The sequence below is a fragment of the Delphinapterus leucas genome, chromosome 4 (genome assembly GCF_059928025.1).
Source record: "Delphinapterus leucas isolate spDelLeu-1000000601 "Yukka" chromosome 4, BTC_Dleu_Yukka2, whole genome shotgun sequence".
Lineage (NCBI taxonomy): Eukaryota > Metazoa > Chordata > Mammalia > Artiodactyla > Monodontidae > Delphinapterus > Delphinapterus leucas.
Genome location: NC_143132.1, coordinates 38,704,822 through 38,732,773, shown reverse-complemented (window position 1 = coordinate 38,732,773; position 27,952 = coordinate 38,704,822). Strand labels below are relative to the sequence as shown.

The window sequence follows — 27,952 nt, the reverse complement described above, 5'->3', positions numbered from 1 at the left end:
CAATGCTAATTAAGGTACTACAATCTCAGCTGTTAGATTTACTTCAGGAAAAATAGCTGTGAGGAGTAGGCATGTGGCCCTAGACCATGGCGCTTAAACTTTCATGCACATATATTTAAGAGAGGAGCTTGGTAGGGCTTCCCTGGTGGCGCAGTGGTTGAGAGTCCGCCTGCCGATGCAGGGGACACGGGTTCGTGCCTCGGTCCGCGAAGATCCCACATGCCGCGGAGCGGCTGGGCCCGTGAGCCATGGCCGCCAAACCTGAGAGTCCGGAGCCTGTCCTCGGCAATGGGAGAGGCCACAACAGTGAGAGGCCCGCGTACCGCACAAAAAAAAAAAAAAAAGAGAGGAGCTTGGTAAAATCCATATTCTGGGGCCCACCCTCAGAGGTTCTGATTCAGTAGGTCAGGTTAAGTCCAGGGCATCTGAAATTTTGATAAGCACCCCTAAATAGATTTGCTATAAGGGCCTTTCAATTACATTTGAGCTGTAGGTTATACGTCCCTTAAAAACAATAATTGTTTACTCACATTTGTACCATCCTAGTCACCTCAGTCAACTTCATAACCCCATCCTTATTCTATTATTATAACCGAGCGAAAAAAAGCTTTTTCTTTTAAGTCTATGACAAGTATTTTATATATTATACAAATATAAAAATATTATACAGTGCCAATAAGAAGTAATTTAGTCAAATACCTGGTGATTTTCAACCTTGGCTGCACATCAAACACACCAGGGTGATCTTTAAACTACTACTGCTCCAGCCAGGCTCCAAACCATTTGAATCAGAATCTCAAGGGGTAAGCCCTATACGTCTGTATTTTAAAAATCTCCTCCAGGTGATACGAAGGCAGAGCAGAGATGGAGAGTCAGTGGCAGGAGGACAGTTAGAGCAATCTATCAACAGTAGTAAGTTTCTAATAAGAACCTTTGAAATTTCTGATAAACTTAATTACTATAGACTCTGGTTTACCGAGCACTTTCCCCTCCTCTATGCTATGCTGTAATGGCAAGACTTGACACTTTTATTTCCAATTTTTACTCAATTGCTATTTTAAATCTCCAGGTTAATTTCTCTATTCTTCAGAGAAGGTTATAGTTTCTCTTTGGAACTTAGTTAGCATGTCTGGCTTCACAATGCTACCATACTCTGGACACAGCTTCAGCTCTCAAAACCCATGTCTGTACCTTATTAGCAATCATCCCCAAGCCCAACCATAATTTAGCAGTCCTGGGTGTACTATTTGGGTGAACAAATACAACAGAATCATACCTCTTGCCTTAAACCTTTTTCATAATGTGAAAATGGAAAATGAGACCCTCTCTGTTCTTGGAAGACAAATGATGTAAACATCACAAGTTGCTGGGAGCCTTTTTTTTTTCATGTTCAACAAGCCAGTCACTATTTTGAGAACATGAAGGCAATAAGCAGGAAAAAGCAACAATATAAAAAAAGAGAGAGCAAGTGTCATTTAAGTCCAAGACTGCAATTGATTCTGAGGCCTAACTTTATCCCAATCCTCCAAATTGTATTATTCCTATTTTGTGTACCTGTATCAAAACTTGGGTTACCATCACTTGTGCCCAAAACAGTCCTGGATATTAGAATCTTGGTCTAAGTAATCCTCCTATAATCCAGCATCCCATGAACACACTGTTCTTTTCTAAAGATCTTCCAAAGGAAAATCCTGTACTAAAACAGGGTTCTGCTCTACCTGTCACCACTCCCTACTCTGCACATCTCCTTGGGATGAATAACACCTTCGGTTGACTGCCTGGATTTTCAGAGACAGTATTTTGTTATTACTTATAATAGCACTAAAATTTCAAAACAAAAACAAAATATAAGTTAAGTTAAAGTTTTTTTTCAAAAAAAAAAAAAACGAAAGAAAAAATATAGCCAGAGCACTGCAGATAAAAATAAATTGTAAAAAATATTAAAAATATTTTGAGTGCTTAGTATCTGCTAGGAAGTAGTCTATGTCCTTTCACTTACAAACCCATTTAATCTTCACAATTACAAGCTGTGTCATACAACTCTCTGTGCTTAGAAGGGCTCCATGCTTGGCTTCAAGGTCTGCTGTCAATGGTGTGTTTGATGATCTGCTGTTGCTAACATGAAACTGGTCATGAATTTTGAACAAAGGGCCACATGTTTTCAGTTTTGCTGAGACCTGCAGATTAAGCAGCTTGTGTTGATCCATGAAACCAAAACTTGACTTCTGTTTTCTTTTAAAGATGCAGAAACTTCAAGTCCATTGTTCAAATTCACATAGCTATTAAGTGGTGCAATGAGATTCCCATACTGGACATTTGGCTTCGACTGGTTCCTCAGCCACTTGAAATTCAAACTGAGCATGTAGATGAAGTGATTATAAAATATAGTTGTCAAAAAAGAAAGATAAAAAATTGAAGCTTATCTAAATGACCAAACATTTTATCTGACTTATGTATGCTAACAATATCCCCGTGAACTGATGTTGGTGTACCTTATACCAGTAAGATACGGCTTATAAGGTCTCCAGAGGAAGGAACTATATGAAGAATTAGCTATCATGAAGACAACTTACTTCAATCTTCTTTTATCACAGCATCTCAGTAAAATAATTTCCTAATAGGACTCAAGACAGGGTGCCAGCATATTTTGATTAAAATGGTTACCTTTCACTAGAGTCTAATTTCAGAAGTTATATTTTATGGTAAAAATATACCCTAAGGAAATATGCCTGCAGAATAGCAACAGACTAGAGCATGTTTTATTTAAACAGTTTGTTTATTGTTTGTCAGAGTTCACTTAGATATTTTTAAGAAATGCTTCTTGTTCTTGTCCAAGATTCTCGTGTGTAAAGAAACTCAAAAATGATTGCTGAAGCACGTCAGTCAGTTCCAGAGAATGATGATAAGACATAGCTGACGTGCACTTGGCAAAACAAAAACAAAAATGAAAACAAAAAATGCTATGTACAGAAGTGTCTCTTTTCACTTTCTCCCTTTGCTCCATCCAAATTCTGACAGCTTAAACCTACCACAATGAATTATTTTTCCTTAAGGTTGTGGAATTTTTCTGTATCTGAGTTTCTTTCCCTAGTGGAATTTTAGGCAAAAGGAGAAAGACTATTATAAATGCTTAGATGGGTTTCTATTTCAGAAGCAGGAAAATATTACATAATTCAGTTAAATAGCAAGCTCATCTTCACTTTGTTTTCATGCCATTGGTTCATGTCACTGAATGAAGCACAGATCCCCAAATTTAACTAAATAAACATAAAATCGAATGTAATTAGCTATGTTAATTTTAATTTGTGTTGTATGAAGCATGAGGAATATTCTAAAACAAATAAGATTTGTACATATCCCTTATCATATCTCAGATCATAAAATGTCCTTTAGTAACCAATCCAGAGAGTAGTACATTGTTTTTGCCATTTGCTTTTTTTTTTTTTTTTTTAAATCATTGAACTATGCCATATGGAAACGGAAACCTTCATTCCTTCATTTTCAGAGTTGAGGAAGATAACTGTCTTTCTGATGACAATCATGATCAACAAGTTTAGCTTCCTTCTCAAAGGGTTAATTAGAAGTCATACCTTTGCCTGTTATCGAAACTACACTTGCTCCCTTGCTTTAGTTGGCCACTAACACAGCTGTATCAATGCCACTTTGCTCATATCAAAATCTTTACAGATATAAACTCTGTAGTCAATAGATTGATACTTAGTTTCATGCAAAAGGAAGATAATTTTTAAGTGCCTATTCAGTTTCAGTCATGCAGGAGGGATCCTCTTTGAAGTTTCCCAGACCACCTTCTTTGGTGCACAACATAAATTACTCCAATTTGCTTTCTATTACCCTCTATTACAGGCCCATTAAATCTTTCCAAATAGATATCCTTTATGTCACACATGTACAGTGAAATTCAAGGCCCCTTTTATCATATAGTTAAGGGGTGCCACATACTGTTCTCAAACATGGAGAGTAATTTCCACATTTTAAAGCAACAAATTAATCCTGACCTCCACTATTGACATCTGAAGAAGAAGCCTGATCTTCTAGGCCTTGATCAGTTTGCCTCTAAAACTTTCTAATTATTGTTAGCAGTCTGCAGAAGGTAGCGGGAATCAGAACCAGAAGCTATATGTGAGCTAATATCCTATTTTCTTTCACTGGAATAAATTACCATCTACACCAGTGGCAAATGGTCATTTTTTACAATCATGCCTTCTGGGCTTTTTCCTTTGACTATTCTCAGCTCACTACTGTAGGACAAAATGCACTTCACTAGCAAGGTACTACTCTCTTTAAAGGGAGTTTTCTCTTTTTCCCCTGAGAGCTTTTTAAATAAGTGATGATAAAAGGTCAGATACTATCAGTGTGCTTCAATACTTTCATTACAAGTCAATAACATTTTGATTCCATTTGGCATCTCAAAACGAACACCCTTTTTTTCAGAATGACAATTTGTAGGCAATTATGACATTTAAAATATCTGCCTGTATGAGAGTAGTAGGGAAATATTTTCTTCATTGAGGGTTTTTAAACACATGCAGTGCTTTATAGCCAGGATTTAACTAGAAATATGATGACATTCAGTAGAAATAAAAGTAATAACATGGAAAGACCTAATTAAAGGGAAAATTCACTAGTTAGAATTTGATGCCAGAGAGAATACACTATATTAAAATCAGTCTATACTCTGTCTTTTATAAGCAAGGAATCTATATATATATATGATACTTGCTGTAGCTACAAACAAGGTCTCTACAATTCTCCTCAGGAATCAAATTGCAAATTCCTTTACTAAGAAAAGTAGTAAAAGATAAAGTACATGAGGTTCCTTAGAAAAAAACAACAATCAAAACAAACAAAACACATTACAATTCTCTAAAAGACACTTGATGTACAGGGAAAGCAAAATTCATTCAGAATTCACACTTAGTTTTCGTGGCTCTGCTTTGCCTACAGGTTCACAGTACCTGGCACAGCTTCTTGAAGTTTCCAGAATGAAAAATGTCCCTGTGATCTCTACTTTAGGCAATCTTTGATTATTTCCCTACAGCTCAGAGTAAACAATGATTAACAGGATAAGGCCAACAAGTCAGGGGGAAAAAAAATGAAGCAGAAACTGTTCTCTTACACATTTCAAATTTTAAAGCGTAGCTTTTTAAAAGCTATCAAAATGTCTATCAACACATTAATCACAAGTATATGAGGAAAAAAGAAAAAGCAACTCTAACAAAACTACTAGGGCTGTAGGCAGAGTAAAGCTTTTCTTTTCTTTTCTTTTTCTTTTTTTTTTTTTTGGTCCACTGCAGGTTTCAGGGAGTTAAATATATCTTTAATTTTAATTTGCATCATCTCAGTGGGATCAAGAGGCCATCACACCTGTGATTTACACATTCACACATATCATTCTTGTGTGTTAGAACTCTCTCACACACCTACCCATTGCATGCGTATCCAACTAGCTCGTTTTAATTTTTTGGCTAATATGGTTAGATTCCAGCTGTGCCAATTATAAGTTCTGTCACTATTAACAACTTACTTAACTGCCCTGGGTCTCTGTATTCTCAAGTTGAGGAGATTAAAAATAAGCTGTTGTTTGTGAAAACTCAATACTGTGTGTGATATACAGAAAAAGTCTGTGAATGTTAATTCCATTACTATCCACCCAAGGGCAACCTTCTTTTCCCCTAAAAGGAGTGGGGACAACTGAGCAAGTAGTATCCAACCCTGCAAATGAGGCCACTATTGTAAGCATTCTTCTCCCTGTGTCCAGTAGATTCATCACGTTCTATTGCTTCAGGGGCTGGAACTACAAGCCAAACTCAGGACACGATCATAGGACTGAACAAGGAATAAGTACTGATGAGAAAAATTACATATCATTATTCCCAGAAAAATATTTACTTGGTGAACACAGAGTGGTTCAGAAAGAAAACTCTAATATTTTAAAATAACACAAAGCCACAATATGAAATGTGATTAAGAAGCAGAAAGTGGATTTTTCTGTTTATACCCAAGTCCATCACATTAATTGATGATTTTTAACTTGTATATTTTTTGGCTGTGTGAGAGCCAGTTTTCTTAAAGCCATGTAATTAAAAACTCTAACCAATTAAAAGCCCCATGGAAATCTTTGATTTGCATATAGGGTAGTATTTGTTTAGCCTGCTTTTCCTAGACTTACGATTCTTAAGGACAAGTAGTGTAACATTTATGAACATTAAAAGGTTTGTGAGTATATAATAAAATTTTCTTATTCTAAACAGAGTCAAATGCAAAAGTGTAAATAAATACTAAATCCATGATATTTTGCCTTTAAGAAATCTTTGACGATCATAGCAACACTATTTTTAGTCTTTTGTTTTCTTAATAGAGCTTTTATAGATGGTTAGTGCTTAAATGCTATAAAATTTCCCAGTAGAAATGTATAGAGATTTCTTTATATGGTTAAATATATTCAGGGAAAATACAGCACAAAAGCATTCACTATTCTTTCTAAACACTGATATTAAAATAAGCCTCAGGAAGACTTTCTTTGTGAAGCATTTCAAGTGAACCTCTCTGATCAACTGTCCCTTTAGTAGCCTCTGGGCTGACTCCTTTACAATAAAAAAAAAAAAAAAAAAAAAAAAAAGAATTCCTAAAGTGATAAAATGGGTTGAAAATAATTAAACTTTCTATAAATAAAATAATTTCCCCAGTGCTTAATTTACTGAGAATCACTTGAATTTCTAAAGAGTTTTATAATTTTCTGGTCGAAGTAGTTGATGCTAGAGAAAATATAGTATTTCTATGAAGCTACATAGCCCACTACACAATGCAGTATATACACATTATTGCATCCACCTGAAAAAGTAATAAAAATGCATATTTTATGAAATGTTCTAGAAATGAAATGTCCTAGAATTTAGACAGCCATTATAATTTTCTACTGAGTTACCAGACACTATAACATTTGTAAGAGATTGCAATTTCCACAAGCACTGCTGGAGGGCTATCAAGTTTTTATGGTCATATATTTTCATATTAGGTTGTCCAAAAATGATCATTCATTTACTTAAATGTTCAATTTTATTCAATAAAGAGAATGATCTCAATGAAACCTGCTATGATTTCTTTAATACTCTCACTTTAAGGTCATTGAAAGAGGCAGTATTAATGGTGCTTTTCAGAATCCTTGAAGCAGTTTCTAGCCTGCTTATGTGACCTTCCATTTTGGGGTCAATTGGGGTAACTTAGTGAAATTATAATTTTCTGCATAATCTCTGGACCACAAAGAACTCAACAGTTCCTGACTACATTTATCTTGCAATCAGAATATAACAGCACTATGTCAATTTTAACTTCCACTTGATTTGTAATTGCAGTGATACTTCTTTAAAAGTGGTTGCTCATTTTCAAGTAGAGGTCCAATTCTCCAAACAGGTTAAACAGAACTCTCCATTTAACAAAAATAAAACTTTCAGCATATATTTTGAGGTGGTTTAATAGTCTTTTTCATTAGAATAAAGGAGCACACACTGAGAGTATCTTTTTGCCGTCTGAGTAATCAATGAGCCAATATGGTTGTAAATCTTCCAGAAATTCCCCATGGTTCAATTCAAAGAGAAGTATTTATTCTTCTCTGCCCCCTATCCTTCATTTCTCCACTATCATATGGTAACTGTAGGGGGAATCTTTTCATCTTGCAATGAAGAGAAAGAGGAAGTATTTCACATTTTCCCCTAACAATTTCTGCCTATTGATACAATCCCTATTCTATCCATGTATGCTAACCATGAAAGAATAAGTGATACAAAAAGTATTTAGAAAAAAACTATAAAAAACCGAAGACCATTAATTTCATTATTGTTATTTAAATGAGTAAAATGTGAACATGCGATGTGTCATTATTTTAACAGAGGTAAAGTGTAAAGTAATAATTCTAAATGTATTGGTTCATGAAATAGTACATGGGGCAACTTTACACAAAAAGTAAAGAGTCAGCCTTGCCAATAATTACACATATGCCATGATTAACTCACTGATACTGCATAATGTTCCAAGTGATTGATAATGTACTTGGAAATTTTATAATAAATGAGTCATATCAGAATGAGTTGTTTTTAATTATGCTGATTTTTTATAAAAGTATGTGATAATACAAAGGTCAGTAATTATACTGTCTTGACACAATTACAAAACTAATCTCTTAGCTTTATTATTTTACTTCCAAAGATTTATTACTAGGATTATGAAACACAGCAATTATTAATTAAAATAGTTAATACTCTAAATCATTTGAATTTAATGCAGTTTTCTTGCCAGTAAAGAAAACATCTAAAAAAGTATTTATAGCATTGAAAATAAGCTTTAATACCTGACCTAGTACTTCAAAGTAACTGCAAATAGTGACTTTAAAAAAGATAAAGTTCATTTAATAAACATTAATAAAATATATATTACAAATCCTACAGATAATCCTTTTTAAGATTGCTCAGTGAATGATTTTATTACTTATTGTGGTTGTGTCTGATTTCACCATTTTCATCTTTTGTACTCTATATAGCCTGAGCAGCTGACCCATCTGGAACGCATTTCCCCCGCACTCAGTCCTCAACCTCTGTGTTCAGGCTTAGAGTTAGGTTTAGACAAAGAAAGTCAATGGCAGGAGACTGCAGGGGAGGAGTAGGGCATTTCCTTTGGCTCTGGTAGTGGCTGCACGTTTTGGTTACAGTTAAGGTCTCATGCCATTTCAGGCTTAGGGATAGTACTAGCTTCTCATTTTTGGTCCCTGAGTCATTGGCTTTTTGTTGGTTGCCTTAAGCCTTACACCTTTATAATAGTACTTTCATTATTAAATCCTCTTAACTTGAAGCTTTTGATGGTGCCATGTGTTTTCTGCTGTGATTTTACTGTGTATTCTCACGGTAATTTCACTTTAAATGATTATTAGTTTTATATTGTTCTTAAACACCCAAACCAAACATACTTCAGTTTATATAATAATACATTCAGGTCTTCCCTGGTGGCACAGTGGTTAAGAATCCGCCTGCCAATGCAGGGGACACGGGTTCGAGCCCTGGTCCGGGAAGATCCCAGATGCGGTAGAGCAACTCAGCCCATGCACCACAACTACTGAGCCTGCGCTCTAGAGCCCGCGTGGGCCTACCTTGAGTTGTGTTGGAAACATTCCCGCCCATTATTTTCCCTGTGTAAATTCACTCTAACCTTTCCATTCTCAGCTCCCACTTATTCCCCAGGAACCTGTGGGTAGCACAGGCTGTAAGTGAGGTCACACTGCCTAGGATTATGTCCTTGTACCACTGCCCACATTTCAAATTTAAGCAAGTTACTGAACTTGTCTCTGCTTCAGTATCTTTATACATAAAATGCACATAACAATACCTCCATTGTGAGTACTCTATGAGTTAATGCTTTTCAAACACTCTCAGCTAAAATAGACTATCCACAATTTCCCCAGTATATCCTACGTGGAGAAAAATGTGGCAGGAGAGGAGTGTAACAGCAAATGCATAGAAAGCTTTCAGCCCGGTCTTAAACTGCAGCAACTTGTTCTACCATCTTTTTAAGCCAGTCCTAAAATCCATCTTCTGTTTTGAGTTTCTTCTGATCTCTCTAATTTGATACAATTACTCTGCCTGTGCTGTCACCATTCTCTAGCAGTTTGTTAGTTTTTCTTACTGGAGACACTCATGATAATTTATCTATATCTCTGTATATCTCCATGAAGACTCATAGGTATAGATAGACAAATACATTTCTCCATAAGATTATTCACATTTTTAAGTTCAGATAAAGCATTTTATTTACCCCTTTCTGCAACTGCAGCTTTGCTTAAAATGGGGTATATTATTGTATAATGCAATTTAATAGTTCTTTTCAATCAACTGCCTACTGTTTGATAGGCACTATTCCAAGATTATTGGTAATCCTAACCACACCTCTGCAAAGTAGGTGTTATCTCCATTTCATACACAACAGTGCTTCTCAAAGTGCCAGTTACAAACTGTTTATTACTTAACAGCAAAGAGATAACTACAGAAGCTGAGAATAAACGCTTAGAAACTTTTACAGCAATTTGACATTGCCACGACCTCCAAGTGTGTGATCTCTGTCAACAAATTTGTTTTGTGGCTTAAGTTTTCTGTAGAAGTAGACTGGCAAGCTACAATGGCAGGGAAATATTTTGGAGCACTGTGATTAAGGAGCTAATGCAGACCATGAACTAATGTACTCCTTTCATTAAAAACAAAAACAAACAAAAAAAAACCAAGTCTTGCTACACAATTTAAAAAATCAGCTGAATACCAGCTTTCTTTGAAGTGTGGTAAAATTTGTGAATTATGTTAAAGCTAATGCATTAAATGCAAACTTATTCTCTTTTTTATATGATAAGATAGAAGTCGATTATAAGCAACTCTACTGCACACTGAGACACAAGAGTTATAGATGTGAGAATTTCTGTCGAGAATGTTTGAACAACACAAAAGCTCTTGTTTCTGCAAGATAAGAAACCAGCCCATTCCCAACTTTTATATATGTGATTTAGACAGCCAGCCTTCTTTATTTGTCTAATATATTTGGTGTTTCGATCATCTTAATACTAACAAGGAAGAAATGTAACATGTTTTGCAATGGCAGGTAAGGTCAAAGGGCAAAGCAAAAGTTAGAAGCTTAAAAGAACAGATTTTCTACAATTATTTATGACATGATCCATAAATTAAGTATAATTATCAGTAAAATATGATAATACTCTTGATATTGCTCATTTGCAGAAAAGTTATCACAGACTATCTTACAATATTAATAAGATATTTTGAATTGTGTATTCCAACAAAAATGATCCACATATAGGTATTCATAGATCCTGAAGCAATATCTTTTGTCAAAAATGTAGTTAACTATAAAGTTACAGGATAAATCCTGGAACTGGCTGCTAATAAAGAACTGATGATGAATTTTGAAAATACAGCAAAATTTGTCTCATTTTGGATAAAAGTTTAAAATGACTCTCTTAAGACTGCTGAAATTGCTTCAAAATCTCTTCTTCCACTCCTGCCAACATATTGTCTGAGATTCATTTCTCTACTCTGACTACTATTAATATAAAGCATGGAAATAGTTTAGATTATACATTATTCCCTGCAAAAAATGCTATAGTCAATCAAAGAAGATTAGGTAAATTAATAATAAGGAAGCACATGTCACATTAAAATATTTAAATAATTGATATATATGATGTTCACTCAAAGTGTGTGCCTAGGTTGTTAACATGAACAATTACTACTTATTTCATAACTTTTTGTTTTGTGTTGATTACAGAGTAACAAAAAAAAATTACAAGTATAATAGTAATTCTCTGTACTAGTCTCAATACACCCTTACTCAATGCATACATACAATTTTATAATTTGGTTTTCATATGCTATGTTTATGAAATGTCATAATAAAAAGTTTGGACTTTCATTATGTGTGTTTTACTATTTCATTTTATAATAATCCATTTTTATTATACTTTACAAAAGTATGACTTGTGCTTGATTTAGGGAAAATAAATGGCCCTCACCACAGAGTATCTGAGAAGTACTAACTGGGCTCCATGAAAGAGGTTAGTTTGTTGTGGTCACTACTGTAGCTCCCCACCTGGAACCTTGCTCTGAAAGTTGCAGGAAGCACACTCTAACTTCCTCTGCATGCAACAAAAACAAACAGCTCTCCTTTCTAGTTCCTGTAGGAAAACTGGATTAGGCTAAGGGAAGATTAGGATTTAGGGAATATTTTGCTTTGCTATGGTTGTTCTTATTCTCACTTTGTTTTCTTCAGTGATAGAAGAAAACTTAACAGAAGAGTAGGAAGTGGATGTTTCATTCCCATAATAAGTTGGAGGTGTTCTTAGAAGCTTCCGTGGATGGCCAGGGCAAACGTGGGATTAATCTCCTGCCACCCCCATGGCCTTCTAGTAGATGCCATTTCCCTAGCAGGGTCACTGATGTCTGAACCTCCTCTCCCTAACCTTGATGTCTCCTTAGGAAAGAGGACAAAGTTTTCTTGCCTGGCTATACAAGATTTTGAGGGTGAATAAGACAGGGAAGGACACACTTAGGATAAAGAACCTTATGTAAAACACTTATAAGTGTGAAGAAACATGGTGTATGCAGAGAACCACAATAGCATCAAATTTATTTTCTGGATATGTACGATAATGTACATAAGCATCAAAGGAAACAAATCAAAGTTGGAATGTTTGCAAATATTAAATTGCAGAGAAAATATTAACCAACTTTCAGTTCTATCACTACATGCTTTTCAGAATTATTCCATAGGCCAAATGCCATAATATATGGAAAGTTGTTTTGTAAACTTAAAAAAAAAAAAAAAAAGAAAAGAGTATTTAAATTCATGATTCAAATGCTGTTTCCTTCTCACCTCCTTAACCTGTTGTTAGTGGTAGATTCCAGGGTTCATTTCTTGGACCACTCTTCCCTAGACCACTCATCCAGTCTGATGGCACGTGCCTACTCTATGTTTAAGATCTTCAACTTGAATGAGTCCCTGGATTCCAGACTCAAATGCCCAATTGCTTATTATATAACCTCTCCTATGTGTAGCACAAATAAGCACACATGTAACAAGGCCAAATCAGAACCTACTCCAAAATAGTCACCACCCCCAGCCCCTGCAATCTTGCCCATCTCCTTTTCAAATTCATTACTTTAGGTGTTCAAACCAAAAGCCTTTAAGTCATACGTGACTCCTCTTTCACTCTTCCACCCCACATTGTGGCCATCAGCTAGTCAAAATACTTTCAAAATACACACAGAAGTCCACTTATTTTCATCATGTTCATTGCGATCTTTCTGGTCCAAACCAGCTTCATATTTTGCCTGGTTTATTTGCAATAGTTTCCTAACTGGTCTCTTCACTTCTGATCCCATCCCCATCACCAACCACAGTTTGTACTCCCCATAATAGCCAGAGTGATACTGTTAAAATGTTCATAAGATCACCTCACAGCTCCGCTCAGCACCCTTCAATAGTTTCTCATTTTAATCAGAGAAAAAGCCAGAATCCTTCAGTGGCCGACAAAGTCCCACTTGCTCACACTCACCACATCCTTATCTTTCAGCCCTTATCTCTTCTCTTCTATGCTTTCACTCTGATCTGCACATACTGACTGAGCTCTTCTTCAAAAAAACCCAGAGAGCATCCATTTCAGGCCACTCCTCTGCTTTGCTCTCAGTCCCCAGAGACAGTTGCATGTCTAACTAGCTCTTTATTCTTTTTTGGGTGTTTGCTTCCATGTCACTTCCTTAATGAGGCTTTCCCTCATATCTTATTTAAAACGGCACTTCCTCTCTTCCTTTTCATAATTTTTTTTCTCCATAGAATTCATCACCCTTGGACAAACTATCAATACATATGCACTTAATTATTTTACTTATGGTCACTTTCCTCCTACTTGAAAGTAAGTTGCACAAGGGTGGAGTTTTGACTGTTTTGTCCACTGCTATATTCAGAAAGCCTACAATAACTCCTGGCAAAAAGCAGCTCAGTAAGTGTTATTGAATGAATGGCGGAATCTTAATTACTCTTAAGGTACATGCAGTGTCAAACTGTAAAGATATAGTAAATGGATATATATTAATTTATTTTGAATCTATAATCTAAGAATCCCTTAGAAACTGAGAATTAAAATTAACTTTCTTTGTCACAACTCCTCTGACATAAATAGATGGTGGTAGACTAATAATATAATCAATTGTGTGGCTACTCAAAATTAGACTCCTTTGCTCCTGGCTTGAAGACTAGAAATTAATTTTTGGTTGACCAAGCCTACTCAATTCCTTGTTTGAATACCTTTCAAATATATTCTTTCTATTTCCTTAGCTCTCTTTTTGGTCCAGGTTATCATCGCATCACATCTTAGCTGCTAAAATCATTTTTATCTTCCTTTCATCCCTCTATACCCAAAGCCTCCTTTCCCATAGCTGTTCAAGTACTGATTCTTTTTCTTTTATTTCTCTAATTTTAAAAAGATGTATACTATAGCTGATATGCTAAGGGGGCAAACAAAAGTAGAGCTGTAGCTATTGAAAAGGCAGAAGCACAGTTATTTGTAGACAATGCAGGCTAGTACAATGAGAAACCCCCAAAGAAGCTCAAAACACTATTAGAACTAGTAGGGAGGTAATAAACAAAATAGAAATGTGCATTTTGATTTGCTAGATACCAATCAGTATATAGAAGGGAGCAAAGAAATCAGTGCAGTCAGCCAGTGTTGGGGCACCAGGACTGGTTTTCATTCCTGCTCTGTGCCACTCTTTGTCACATGGACTCAGTGGTAGCTCTTCAGGTGAGAGAGCCTTAACATCTCTTTATGAAAATCTCACACCATAGGAACTCACACTCAACATAAAAAGAAGTGAGGCAGAGGCACAAACTATTATGTGTAAAATAAATAAGCTACAAGGACATATTGTACAGTACAGGGAATATAGCCAATATTTTATAACTTTAAATGGAGTATAATCTATAAAAATATTCAATCACTATGCTGTATACCTGAAACTAATATAATATTGCAAATCAACTATACTTCAATAAAAAAAAAATTTAAACAGAAGTGAGGCAAGAAGGGCAGGGAGCGAACTTTATTTTTCCTCCTAAATTCTCTCATCCTAACTCGCGTTCTTTTCCCCAAAGCCTTGAGGGTAGCAACTCAGCCTCCAAATTAGAAACCTTCATTGCATTTCACCTTCAACATAGTTACAGCACCTAGGAAATGGTGAAGCTAAATATTACCATTTAAATACAGGGTCTCTGCTTTATGTTCCAGTAACTAAACGGTCTATTTCAGGTATTCACCCATTCACAGCCACTTTCAGGCTAAAGGTAGTATTAAAGATGTCAACTTCCTGTTAGATAGAAACTGCTTAAGACTTCAATGGCAGACCTTTGTTTTTCTTTTTATTTTGTTTGATGTTGCAGTATCAATTTTCAAACATTTCAAAAAACACAAAACAAACTCTGAGAAGAGTTTCAGCCTGTACACCTGGACACAGCAGCAGGTAGCCCTTTACAACCCATTGGCCTCAAGAGGCCTACAAGCTGGAACTGAGATTGGTTTATGTAATTGGTCAAGGTTGTTTCAAGACCACATACAAATCCATAGTGAAACTGGGATCCAAATGTAGCTGCCCTGACTAGCAAGCCTGTAAACCTCAACCAACCAACCCATCTATAATGTTTGCAAGTGTTTAGGAGGTAGGATTTTAAGTTACAAAGAAATAAGCAACTAATAACCAATTATCATCTCCATAGGAGAACACAGTTACTGGTCCCTAGAAGATATTTTTATCATAATTCAAGATTTAGGAAATAGCCCATTCAATCTCACACCATGCAATTTTCAGCATTAAAAAACAGGTGGGCTATACATATATGAAAGGGTTTTGAGAGTCCAAACACAACATGTTACATCTGTATTCATACTACTATCCTTCTTTCTAAACTACAACCATTCTTTCTAAAATGTTAAAATGAATATTACAGACCAATCACTCAGCATTCCCCCTACCCCATTTCCCATTTGTACTTGAGTCCACCTACTAGTCTCAACATAAATAGTCATAAAACCAGAAGACTTAATTCTTACAAACACCCACACTTCAGTACTAAAATAACACTGCCTCCTACATTTCACAGTGCTACAAAATGCTCATTTACTGCTGTTTCCAAGGATCAGTCACAAGAGCCTGCTGGGGCTAAAGAAATAATAAATTAAGGAAAGCAGAGTACTTTAAGTTATAACTCTTCATGCTCACACAATATAAAACAAAACATTAAAAATATTTATTCAGGAAAAGGTATTTCTAAATTGTATTATTTTGTCTGAATAGTGGAGAAATGTCACCTGAAGAGGCATGGAGGAAGAGAAACACTCAGTATTTATAAATATAGGAAATAACTAAAATAATTGAAGAAAGCCAAGTGAATTGAAAAGATCATACTCATTAAATTTTTAACCATAATAAATTAATAGTTTAATAGTATTTTAATTAGTATTACCATTCATGAATGATCATATGTGTTTTTATTCCTCCTTTTTTGGTACTTAGACCAATATTTCCAAGTTACTTATAAAAAAAGCTCCTTGGGATTAAAGAGAGGCTGCACTTATTAGGGGTACCCAAGTAACAATATTTAAATGAGGTTTCTTATTCATTTTGTACTTAATGCTATAATTATTTTCATAAAACATATTCTATCAAGACAGAAGAATATTCTGCCTAGATTCTATATTTGAGCCTATTGAGTGGGGCCTTCGTCGAATGTAGAGGATGTAAATTACAGTGATTGCTGGACTCAATGGCCACACACCTCTAGTCATACCTTAAAGCACAGTAGAGGCATCTAGTATAAGCTGAAACAATTCATTTCTCTCTCCTGGGAATTTAAAACTAGAACAGAGAAATGCAGTGGACTCTAAGTTTTGGAGTAGAATGACATTTATGTCAGTGTTCTAGGGCTAAGTTTTCATTAGCCTCAAACAAAAAAAGTAGCACCATTTCTACAATATAAATTCACCATAGGGGGATATGACTCTCTCAAAGTCTGCTGTAAAATATTTTAAAAAAATACAAAATGGGAAAAACGCACTAAAAAATTAAATAGTAAAACTTTAAACACTGTTTTATCTAAAATAGAATTATATTGGTATGAATCAAAATTATGTAATTTTAAATAGAATTAAACTTATACATTATAGACAGTATTTTTTGATACTGTTAAGATTTTCTTATACTTACTAAGGACCTATAATGCTAATGCTATTTTGAAACTTACTTAAAAAATGTTAGAATATCTTAAATTCTCCATGGTGTCTCTGCTGATCCTGATTAAAAGGTTATTCAACATAGAGACCATATCCGTATGTCACAAGAAAATCAGGTCCCTGTACAGTACACTGTTACTTCATATATTAGACAAATAGCACATAATAGTTTATTTACAATTTTTTCTTTAAAAAATAATTTTATCAAAAAAGGTATGTTTTCGGTCATGTATATTTTCTTTTTTTTTTTTAACATCTTTATTGGAATATAATTGCTTTACAATGGTGTGTTAGTTTCTGCTTTATGGTCATGTATATTTTCAAGTCACGGTTTTTCCTAGACTCATGTAGGATATTTTTATCAATTATTTGGGCATGTTGTATCCTCTACAATGAGGCTTATTATGCAACAAGTAGAATTACATTTATCTACCTGTAAAATGCCTGATCCAATACTGTTCCTCTATACCCTCCACCATTCCAATGTATAGATGATATATGATAACTTGCCACTTAAGGGCAAAATTCATGTTTTATTTATTTTAGGGGCCCCAATGCCCAGCATAATTCCTGGGACATAGCAATATTTCACTAATATTCACAGAATTGAACTGAAATTGTGACTTGGAAATCTTTTAAATATCAAATATGCTTAGATATTTATATATTAAGAACATTTACTTAGTGATGCCTGTTATCTTTAATGACTATTAATTCCCAAAACTGAGGATATGAAGTATCACAAAAGATATCAAGGCAATTACCCAGAAGCTGTTTGGTCATTGCTTACTTTTTTTTTTTTTTATTGTTTTGGGAGATGGAAATAGGTGGCACAATGGTGTTGACCATCCACCCAGTCTGACTCTAGCCATCATCTCACTTCTACTGCCATGACCATAAAATGTGGTATTCTCCAGATGGCTTAAAATCATTGAAATAATTGCTGATTATGTGTTGACTCTGTATGTCTTACCAACATACAAACATATTTATAAAATATGTATCCAGAGACATATATGATTGGAAGATAAAAGAAATCAAATTTTAATCAGGACAAGCTGTCTTTCAAGTAGCTCTACTGAACACAGAATAGACTCTTCAAAAATCAATGAGCTACAATAACTGCAAACCACCTAGTGCAGTGTCTATCACACAGTAAATGGTCACCAAATATTTACTGAATGAAAGACTGAATAAATATATAAGTTAATGATCAGAAAGTAGAATAAAATAGCTCCATGTTATAGAAATAACTTTTCTCTATATGGAGTTTTGCTTAAAAAAAAAAAACGCTAGTGAACGGCAATGTGCAATAACTAAAAGGACTTAATTCAAGAATTTGGTCATTTTCACAGAGGTATTTGATTTATTTGCAATAAATTTTGTTTTTATTTTTAATTTTTGTTTTATTTTTGCGGTACGTGGGCCTCTCACTGTTGTGGCCTCTCCCGTTGTGGAGCACAGGCTCCGGACGCGCAGGCTCAGTGGTCATGGCTCACGGGCCCAGCCACTCCGCGGCATGTGGGATCTTCCCGGACCTGGCACAAACCCGTGTCCCCTGCATCGGCAGGCGGACTCTCAACCACTGCGCCACCAGGGGAGCCCTTTGTTTTTATTTTTAAATTACAACACTACAGGGAATTCCCTGGCGGTCCAGTGGTTAGGACTCTGCACTTTCACTGCCGAGGGAGTGAGTTCAATCCCTGGTCCGGGGACTAAGATCCCACAAGCTGCGCAGCACGGCCAAAAAAATACAAAAAAATATTGTAAAAAGTAGTAATATTAGTGAAACCTAGCCTCTCTAAAATATAATATCAAGTATGCAAGTAATGCTGAATTCTAAAATGTTCAAACACTAAAATTTGCTGATCATGTTCAGACACATATTTGTAGCTTTGAATGTCAAAGTTCCAAATCCTGACACTGTTATAGATACCACATAATGAGTACAGTTTATAGTGTACATGATTATCTTTATGTTTTTCCTAAAGGTGCTGGACTTTAAACTAGCATAAAGAGATAAAGGTAGTAATCATATAATGTACAACTGAAAATTTTGCTTATGCTTAGTAAGAATTTATAATAATGGCTTTATCATTAGCAGATTAAGTAAAAGCAAGTTATTTCTTTAAGAACTCTAATAGCACACAGTTTAACATGTATGTTAAATTTGAGGAATATAACATTGAAAAAAAGTAATCTGTTTTGGAAAAGTGCTGCATTGTTGCAACTTATTTCTCCCAAAAAGAAGCAATTCAATGGAAGGTAGTTGTGAACATAGAGTGACACAAGGTTTTTTGACAGAAATTATCTTTACTGAAAATTAGACAGGGAGAAATATCTATTTATGCTTGGTAAGTTGTGCTGGTTACTTTCTGCTTATCATTCCAGATCCATTATCTTCCCTGCTATTTTCCCTGGGAGACTAAACTACCTAGGATTCCTTGACCTATGGTTTCCATCTGGGCTCAGCCCATGGAAGTCATTGATAAGAGATCAAAAGGTAAGAGGAAAAAGAAGTCAATTTACATATTTCCACACATCCTTCTTCCTAACCAGTCTCAGCTTCTAACCAGAAGTCTTCTTCCAAAACTTAGCTTTAGTTCCTTCTGTCACCCTTTCAGAGGCAAGGATGGTTTCCCACTGCTGCTAGCTCCTGGGTGCTGCATCATCTTGACATGTTTCCTTAATTATGCCTGTACACCTGTAAATAGTGTGTTCATACTTCATTAACTCGAGTGTATCATTTATTTCCTAATGGGAACCTGATTCCTACTCATTTAATAGGGATGCATTTGCTAGCAAATCTGTTATTACAATAAAAATGAAATTATTAAAATATGAGATGTGTTCAGGAGATCTATCATTGAGATGGCAACTTTGGAGTAAAGACCGAAAAGAAGTGATACTTTCCACAAGAAATGTAAAAAAAAATAAAAATCCAAAAAGCAATAAAATGAAGTCCTTATCAGAATGGTATAGCATGAAGTGAATTAGGCTTGTCTTAAGAAAACTTGGGTCTCATCATCATTTTGTCACTTACTACTCAAGTCATTCAAACTTGCAAACCTCGGTTTCTTCATATACAAAATGGGAATACCGACCATACAGGGTTGTTGTGAATCACAATGAGAAAAGGTAACCGTGTTGAAGTTATTTAAAAATTATAGAGTATGGAGTAAGTTGTCATCACTTATTTCACATCTTTAGTGTAACCTATACATGATTTATTTTTTTAAGAAAGCAGAAAGAAGGATAATATTGACCACTTTAACACCTTCTTTACTGAGTTAATCTTCACTATTTTAAAGACTGTCACATTGATTGAGACTAGTTGTGGAGAAAGAAACTGACAGGTGGCACTGGCTGGAATGAAGCCAAGAGAACTTGTACCTCCATTTCAAGTTTCTCATTTTTCTTCTCTTTATCACTGCTTGTCCTAGGACACATTATTCATGTTCCTCCTCTCCCATCATCCCCGGTATTAATGTAAAATTATCAGCAGAATAATTGGATAATTAACACCAGTGGTTTTTTTTTTTTTTTTTTTTGGCTATGCCCTTAATAAAATTTTATTTTCGTTCCTTCAGGAATAAAATTTCCTTCAAGAAATTCTTGAGAATCATTGAAGCATAATGCAAAAGAGCAAAACTACTATAAAGTAGTAGCATCACAAAACATTATGTATTTTACATTTTTATACAAAAACACATAAAAGCACACAGAGATACGTCTGTTAAATGCATATACTATGCACTCCTGGAGATGTTTGTACAAAGTATTTTCTGTCAATAATAGGAAGGAATTGAAGTGTTCTTTCCTGAGCATTAAGTGATCAGATTGTACTACTTCAATTGTTTTTTCCCACACCGGCAGAGAAACAAACACAATGACCTAATTGATTTTTTTAAAACTTCTATTGCCAAATACCACACAGCATTCATGTGGTGTTTCAGTGAACTCGACTCCCTACTCTCCCTGTCTCCCTATACCCACTCTATCCCAAGGGCTTACCTACTAGTTATAACAGATACGGTAAAATCTGTGTAAAAAGAAAGAGAAGAGGGCCATAACAAGTGGCTACATTTGCTCTAGGTCCCTCTGACCCATAAGAACCTGTAAATCTTCCTCTTGATTTTTATTTTCTATTTAGATTTGCAGTTTCTTAAGTGTTATAGAAGAAGTCTTCATACAAAAACTATGCAGAAATGAAATGGAGCTGTAATTCAATATCTACTTCATAGATTAATGATTTCTGGTTTTCAGGTGCAAACAACAAAGTAGATAGAGAAATTGTTAAAAATGCAATTCTGATCCAAAGACTAGAACATCTGATTTGGTGGGATATTGATGAGCCCCTTTTATTTCTCTGCCAGTTGGTGTCAGAAGCAGAATTAGAAGTCAGATCTGACTCCCTGTCTCCTAGGCTACAATGTCACCATTAAATCTGTGAAATTTAAACAGTAAAATTTCATTTATTGAATATTTGATACATTTTAATGATGACTTGGGGTTTTCTCCATTGGAAAATGCATATTCTACAGCCAAGGCTGGAATTGGACAAGGTCTATTTTGGCATCTAAAGAGTGAGGCATCATCTAGAACTGTGCTTTCCAAAACAGTAACCACACATGGCTTTTGAGTACTTGAAATATGGATAGTGTGACTAAAATAACAAATTTTTAATTATTTTAAAATTAACTTAAGTATCCACACATGACTGCTGGCTACAGAACTGTTTTGCAGATATAGAACATTGCCATCATCACAGAAAGTTCTATTGGGCAGTGCTGACTATAATGTATCCCTCTGTCTTACTGTATATACACCTTCAACAGTTTGAAAATAACTGATGCTCTTTAACTAAAAGGCAGCTGCCAAGATCAAAGGCAGACGCCACTTGGGTTATATTTAAAGTGACCTGGTGCCCGGACACCTTTGTTCTCAGGGGCATTCTAGTTAAAACTAACATAGGCCAACCTGGATTCCAATCCCTTCATTACTAGTCATTCGCTGAACATCTGTGGACAAATTTTCCTTGAGTGTTTGACTCTCAATTTCTCCAGTTGTAAATGGAGAAAGCTACTGATCACATTAGATGTGCTCAAGGTAGCAAAAGCCTGAATTCACTGCCCTCCTCTTTATTTCACCTGAATAAAAAATATTACAATATTAGCTTCACTTTAGCCAATTACCCCCAGACACCTATCTCCCTTGTGAAGAAATTCCTGAATATTCACGTTTAACCTCCTTGAGAGAAACTCCTAAGAAAAGGGGTTCCGCTTAAGTCTCCTTTAGCTGATCATCAACTGCCTACTCACAGCATGCTTTTCTTTTGTTCCAAGTAAACAACAAAGGCTTTTCCAGTTCTAGTTGAACCAATGGCCACCATCCTGAGATACTTGTTCAGCCCTTACAGCTAGAACCCTCAGAGACCTGGGTCTCCAGAGAGCATGAAAGGCTACTCAGAATGCCTTTTGGGACTCCTAGTGGCAACAGTAATATCAATGAGAAGCACCTGTTTTGTTGTTCTAGCTAGCTCGCTCCCTCCTTCCCTCCCTCCCTCCTTCCTTCCTTCTCATTACTCTATGTCGGTACAAAAATTAAAGTTCAGGGGTACAGAGCTCTGGTGAGAACTGACTTGCTAAACCCAAAGCTTCTCAACCTCGGCTGTATTTTACAATCATTTAAGATGCAATTCAAACACTGTGATACTGCATATGCCTGAAAGATTCTGTTTGGAAAGCTCCTGAGATCAACTGGCAACACAATGTGAGATAGAAATAAGAACAGAGCTTGGATAAAGCTGTTAACAGTAGCAGCCACCTGTAGAAGCTGGTGCAATCAGTGACACAGACAACCCTTTCGTTTTCTCTATTGTTCTCCTGAGCAGTTGTCAACTTGCACAACACACAAGAGTTACTCTAGTGATGTTAACTCACACTTAGTTTCTGCACTTAGGCTCTGGCACAATTTAGCACATTTGTTTGCTCGAGATAAGCCTTAAGATTGAGGAGGGCTAGGCAGGTAAATGCAGACAAAAAGACAGTATGGGGAAAATTGTGATATGAAATCCTTAAAATAAAATGCTTTTATTTTCAAATAAAATACTAGATTTGTAAAGAATTTGTTTCCAGAAAGCCCCTCTTTTCTGAAGGATAATCATGGTGAGAAAAACCCATCATGTTATATCTGGGATATTTAGCAATATCCCTGTATCTTTACACTGCTACAAAATACTAGATACATCTGATCATATGAATTGTTGAAGCATGCATTTGCTTTATTTCATTTTTTCTTTCCTTATTGCCTTAACAGGTTAGAGTTAGGCTGTAAAAAGCTAGTCTGTGTTTGTGTGTGTTTGTGTGTGTATAGTATAACAGCTTTCTATTTTTGATATTAGACTTTTTCTAATTCTATTGTGGTTCTAATAATCAGTTGAAACAGAATAACGAAAAGCATTGAATAAAGAAACCTTTCATAAATGGCAAACTAACATGTTTGTTCCTTCACAAGTCCCTGGTTTGGTTCCTTGTCATGTAGTGGAAGGGATCCTTGACAGTGATGTCCCTCAAATGCAAGGGTTTGAAAATAAAAGCATTTTTTTTAAAGATTTCATATCACGATTTTCCCATACTGTCTTTTTGTCTGCATTTACCTGCCTAGCCCTCCTCAATCCTAAGGCTTATCTCGAGCAAACAAACGTGCTAAATTGTGCCAGAGTCTAAGTGCAGAAGCTTAGCGTGAGTTAGCATGACTAGAGTAACCCGTACGTGTTGTGCAAGTGACAACTGCTCAGGAGGACAATAGAGAAAACGAAAGGGTTGTCTGTGTCACTGATTGCACCAGCTTCTACAGGTGGCTGCTACTGTTAACAGCTTTATCCATAGCTCTGTTCTTATTTCTATCTCACATTATGCTCCCAGCTGTTCTCAGGAGCTTTCCAAACAGAATCTTTCAGGCATATGCAGTATCACAGTGTTTGAATTGCATCTTAAATGATTGTAAAATACAGCCGAGGTTGAGAAGCTTTGGGTTTAGCAAGTCAGTTCTCACCAGAGTTCTGTATCCCTGAGCTTTAATTTTTGTACCGACATAGAGGAATGAGAAGGAAGGAAGGAAGCGAAGGAGGGAGGGAGCTAGCCAGAACAACAAATGCTAGCATTCCTAACCCTCTGTCATAGTTAAGTTTATGTGTCAACTAATTAGGCCACAGGATTAAGACCATGCTGAATAGCTATTATACAGATATTTATATCCTATATAATTTAAACTTACCTAAAGCAACAGCTCCATATTTTCACTACAGTTTATGAACTCATTTTCTCCCAATGTTTATAACAATGGATGACGGCTTAGAAATTCAGTATACATTTTTAGTTGTTTGCTTGAATTATATAACATAAATTGCCTTAGTTCTCTAAAAATGTTTAATCAAAATCTATCATCCAATTAGAAAGCCCAGTTAATCACTGAAGTCCAACTCAACTTGTAAATACAGCTTCTTACTTAATTTCAGTTTATTTTGGAAACATGGAGTAACTTAAACTTATTATTGGAATCATTTCTGTAAGTCTTACTTTCAAACTGAATTCATGAGAAAGCACAGAACTTTCCAAAATCATAAAATGTCTTCTAAATATTTTAACTAAGAGTAATAAAAATAATATATCCTATTGCCAGGAGTGAGGGAAAAAATATTCAATCTATACGAAAGGCATCTACAAGAAAACAAAATCATGTGATATCTTGAGAGAAGATAATTGTTAAGAGAAGGCATAAAACTATTTTTGAAACAGAATTAGAACTGTTTATTTTATTAAAAAGTTGACACAGGTTATCTTTAGTGTTTATGACTTACAAACTAAAGTATTTAATATTTAACATGTTTAAATACAAGCAGCAGCAGTTTGGTAATCAAAAGGAATAATTTGAATCATCTCAGAAAAATAAATTCATTATAATTAGGATATTTTAGAATATGATTAAAACATTTAAAAGAAAATGTATTCACCTTTCTTGTCATCAAAGTACAGAGTCTGTTGAGCTGGATTTGACCACTGGAGGGAGGTGTTATCATTTTGATCAACCCTGCAGGTCAAAATTGCAGTTCCACCTTCAACAACTGTTACGTTCTGTGTGAGTGGAAACTGTCCTTGGCTGCCTAAAAGGGGATTAAAGAAAAGGTTGATTAAAAGAAAGTTCTAAAATGATTAACTTCCCAAGAGCTATATGGACTTAACTCCTCATTCCAAGTAAAATTTAAAACAACCAAACAACAGCAAAACTATATATTACAAAAAGGCAAAACATAATTGAAAACCCTTAATCAGAAGACGACAATTTGACATACCATTAGGATTCCTTTATATTCCCTCACATGCTCCAGAAAAGCTTCTTCTCCTCCTAGGCACACATGAAGATTTATATTTAAATAGTAACATGATTATCATTAATTTCCCTTGGCCTTGCATTAATTATACGGTGCTAGACCTGGTTATCTTTGAAGATAATAATTTTGGATGAATTGAACTCTTTAAAAGCAGCAGAAGAAACAGGTAAAATAGTTTCCTTGTAGCTTTTATAATCCTGAATAAAGCCTATAAAATATGAATACTAGAACTTTAGATTCAATTTCTGATAGAAGAAATAAAAAAAGAATCCTATTTCACCAGGGTTTCTTGTAGATGTAGCTGTTTTGAGAAATACAAAATGTGCTGGAGAAAACAATGTAAGTATTCTTCAAAAAGTGTTCATCTTATAGAATATCCATCAAAATCTTAAAGTGATTACTCTAGCCCAGGAGATAGAGACAATATTCTTTTTTGTTCCTTTCTGTAGTTTCCTGATGTTTTTTCCAATGAATATATATTTATTTTATAAATCAAGGAAAATGTATCTATAAATGACCATTGTCAATTTGGATATCATTAGAATGTAATCAATTCTATCTTCCTAAGTGTTATACTAATTTATTAAAGTAATTCATGTAATAACATTACTTAGTAAAAGCACTTCTAAAGTTAAAACAAAATTCTTGCACACAGCAACATAATATGTAAATTTCACTGCAGCACGATGATCTGGAGATGAACTCTGAAAAGTCTGATAACAATTATCAACATGGGTAAAAAAATGACTTTCTAAAGCCAGGTTAAAATACTATTATGGAAGCAAGGTAGTTTATTAAGTCAAGGATAATTTACATATGCAAGAACATTATGATAACTTAATCACACCCATGAAATATATTTTCCTTTTCTTCTTTAGTTTTGTAATGATTCTGTCATTACTACAAGCACCACCTGAGGTTATGCTGGAGCTATTGGCATAAAGAATCTTATTACCAAGAAGCCCGTTGATTGGCACCGTAAGAAAGAGAAGAGCCTGAAGGGGAAAATTTCTTTCCAGACCTAAATGACACAAGCACAGAAGTTCATGACCACGTTATATAATTAAGCCTATCAAGTATAAAAATCTGCTATCAGTAGCTTTGTCTCCTCAGTGCCAACCTCTTAGAGTCACTATGGCAACTCCCCAGGATATCTCCCTGTAATCTTTAGGGTGGAGTTTTTAAATTGAGGTTAGGCAATGTCTGGAATAAACTCTTTGATAGTTGACTTCAAAGTCAATGGGAGCCAGAATGGGATGTGTTTTGCCTTCAGCTCAGAGGTGACCTCTAGCAGGGAAACATGGAGAACTATCAATCTTGTGAAGTGAGGTGAGGTGAAAAACCACATCAGAGAAAACATGAGCTAAAACAGAAGGAAGGAGTAATTACCAAAGATATCAGATTAGCAGCTCATAAATATGAAGCTCAGAACGTTTGTAAGATACTTTGCTTAGGTGCCCAGTTATTGACATAATGCATAAACTGAGCAATCTAGGAGAGTAGGGGATCCTTTAAGTAATAAAAAGCACATAACTGCTAATAAATACACATAGTTCATCCCAGATGACAATTTGACTATCAACTGGTACATAAATAATACTGTCTGCTTCTTTAAAGTGGAAAAAGAGCAGTGATGCTTGCAACAATTTCATCCACTACATTTGCAAAATAATTTTCAAAACATCCCTGTAAGAAAATATTATCCTTCTCATTTCACAGATGGGTAAACTGACACTGGGTGGTTAAGTGATTTTTCCATGGAGAAACAGAGTCAATGAACCAGTTGGAGTTTGTTCTGAAATTTCAACATTTTATTCTTATTTTTCCACAAAGGCTGCTGGGTCATATCACTACTTGTTTAAATGTGAATTAGACAAAAATGAAAGGAAAAAAAAAAGTACTCTTTTAAAAATGAAACTTTGAATTCATACCTAGCTGAACTATGTCCTCATAAATTTCAATTATAACATTAAAATCAAATAAGGGAAGATATCAATGTTAACTGCCCTTAAATATCTTATCCTATTTAGAACTTACATTTGATAATTATTTCTGTCTTTCCTTATTGGCCTATAGAAGAAACTAAAATTTGTTATGGTGTTCTACATTCCAGGGACTCTGCAGACACTAGCACACCTAGACTTTGTCCTTCCAGGTAGGCGATTAGGACAGCTTCCCTCCATCTTCTCCCCACATGGATTCTGACTTCAGTTCCCTGGGACCTTGCAGCCTAAAATCCCTGCAGTCAAATAATTTAGTTTTTCCCAATAAAGAGCAAACTCATATGGAGAATTTACTAATCCTGAATACCCTTACGATATGTAGTTTCCAAAATCAATTCAAAAGCCAGTGTTGTAGGCAGTCAAACTTCTTCTCAAAGCTTTGAACTGCCTTTTATTTCTGGTTTTAACCTGGAGACAGCATCAAGTTAGCTTCTACTTTTCTCTTTTAACTCCTCCTGGCTCAAAGTTGACAGGTTGTCATTTAATTCAATCTCAGAGAGTTTTTCTAAAGACATTACTAATTTTTCCAGTTAGAAAAATTAGTAGGTTACAAAGTTAAGGATTCATCCTCAATGTATTCATCAAAAAAGTATTTTGGGGGCCCTACTACATGCCTTGCCTTGTATGAATCAACATCTGAAAGATGCAAAGAGGAAGAGAAACTTGCTAAGGAGCTTCTGCAAAATAATCAAAAATTAGGATAGAGTATGATGG

At 35.2% G+C, this 27,952-nt stretch overlaps 1 protein-coding gene across 1 annotated transcript in view; it reads right to left on the bottom strand.

Annotated features, from left to right (window-relative positions):
* CADM2 (cell adhesion molecule 2) overlaps nt 1–27,952 on the bottom strand; it is a 264,551-nt gene that overhangs the window by 221,907 nt on the left and 14,692 nt on the right. The window contains exon 3 of the mRNA XM_089910397.1: nt 24,858–25,007. Within this exon, the coding sequence (XP_089766523.1) occupies nt 24,858–25,007 (150 nt within the window). The remainder of the gene's footprint in view (nt 1–24,857; nt 25,008–27,952) is intronic.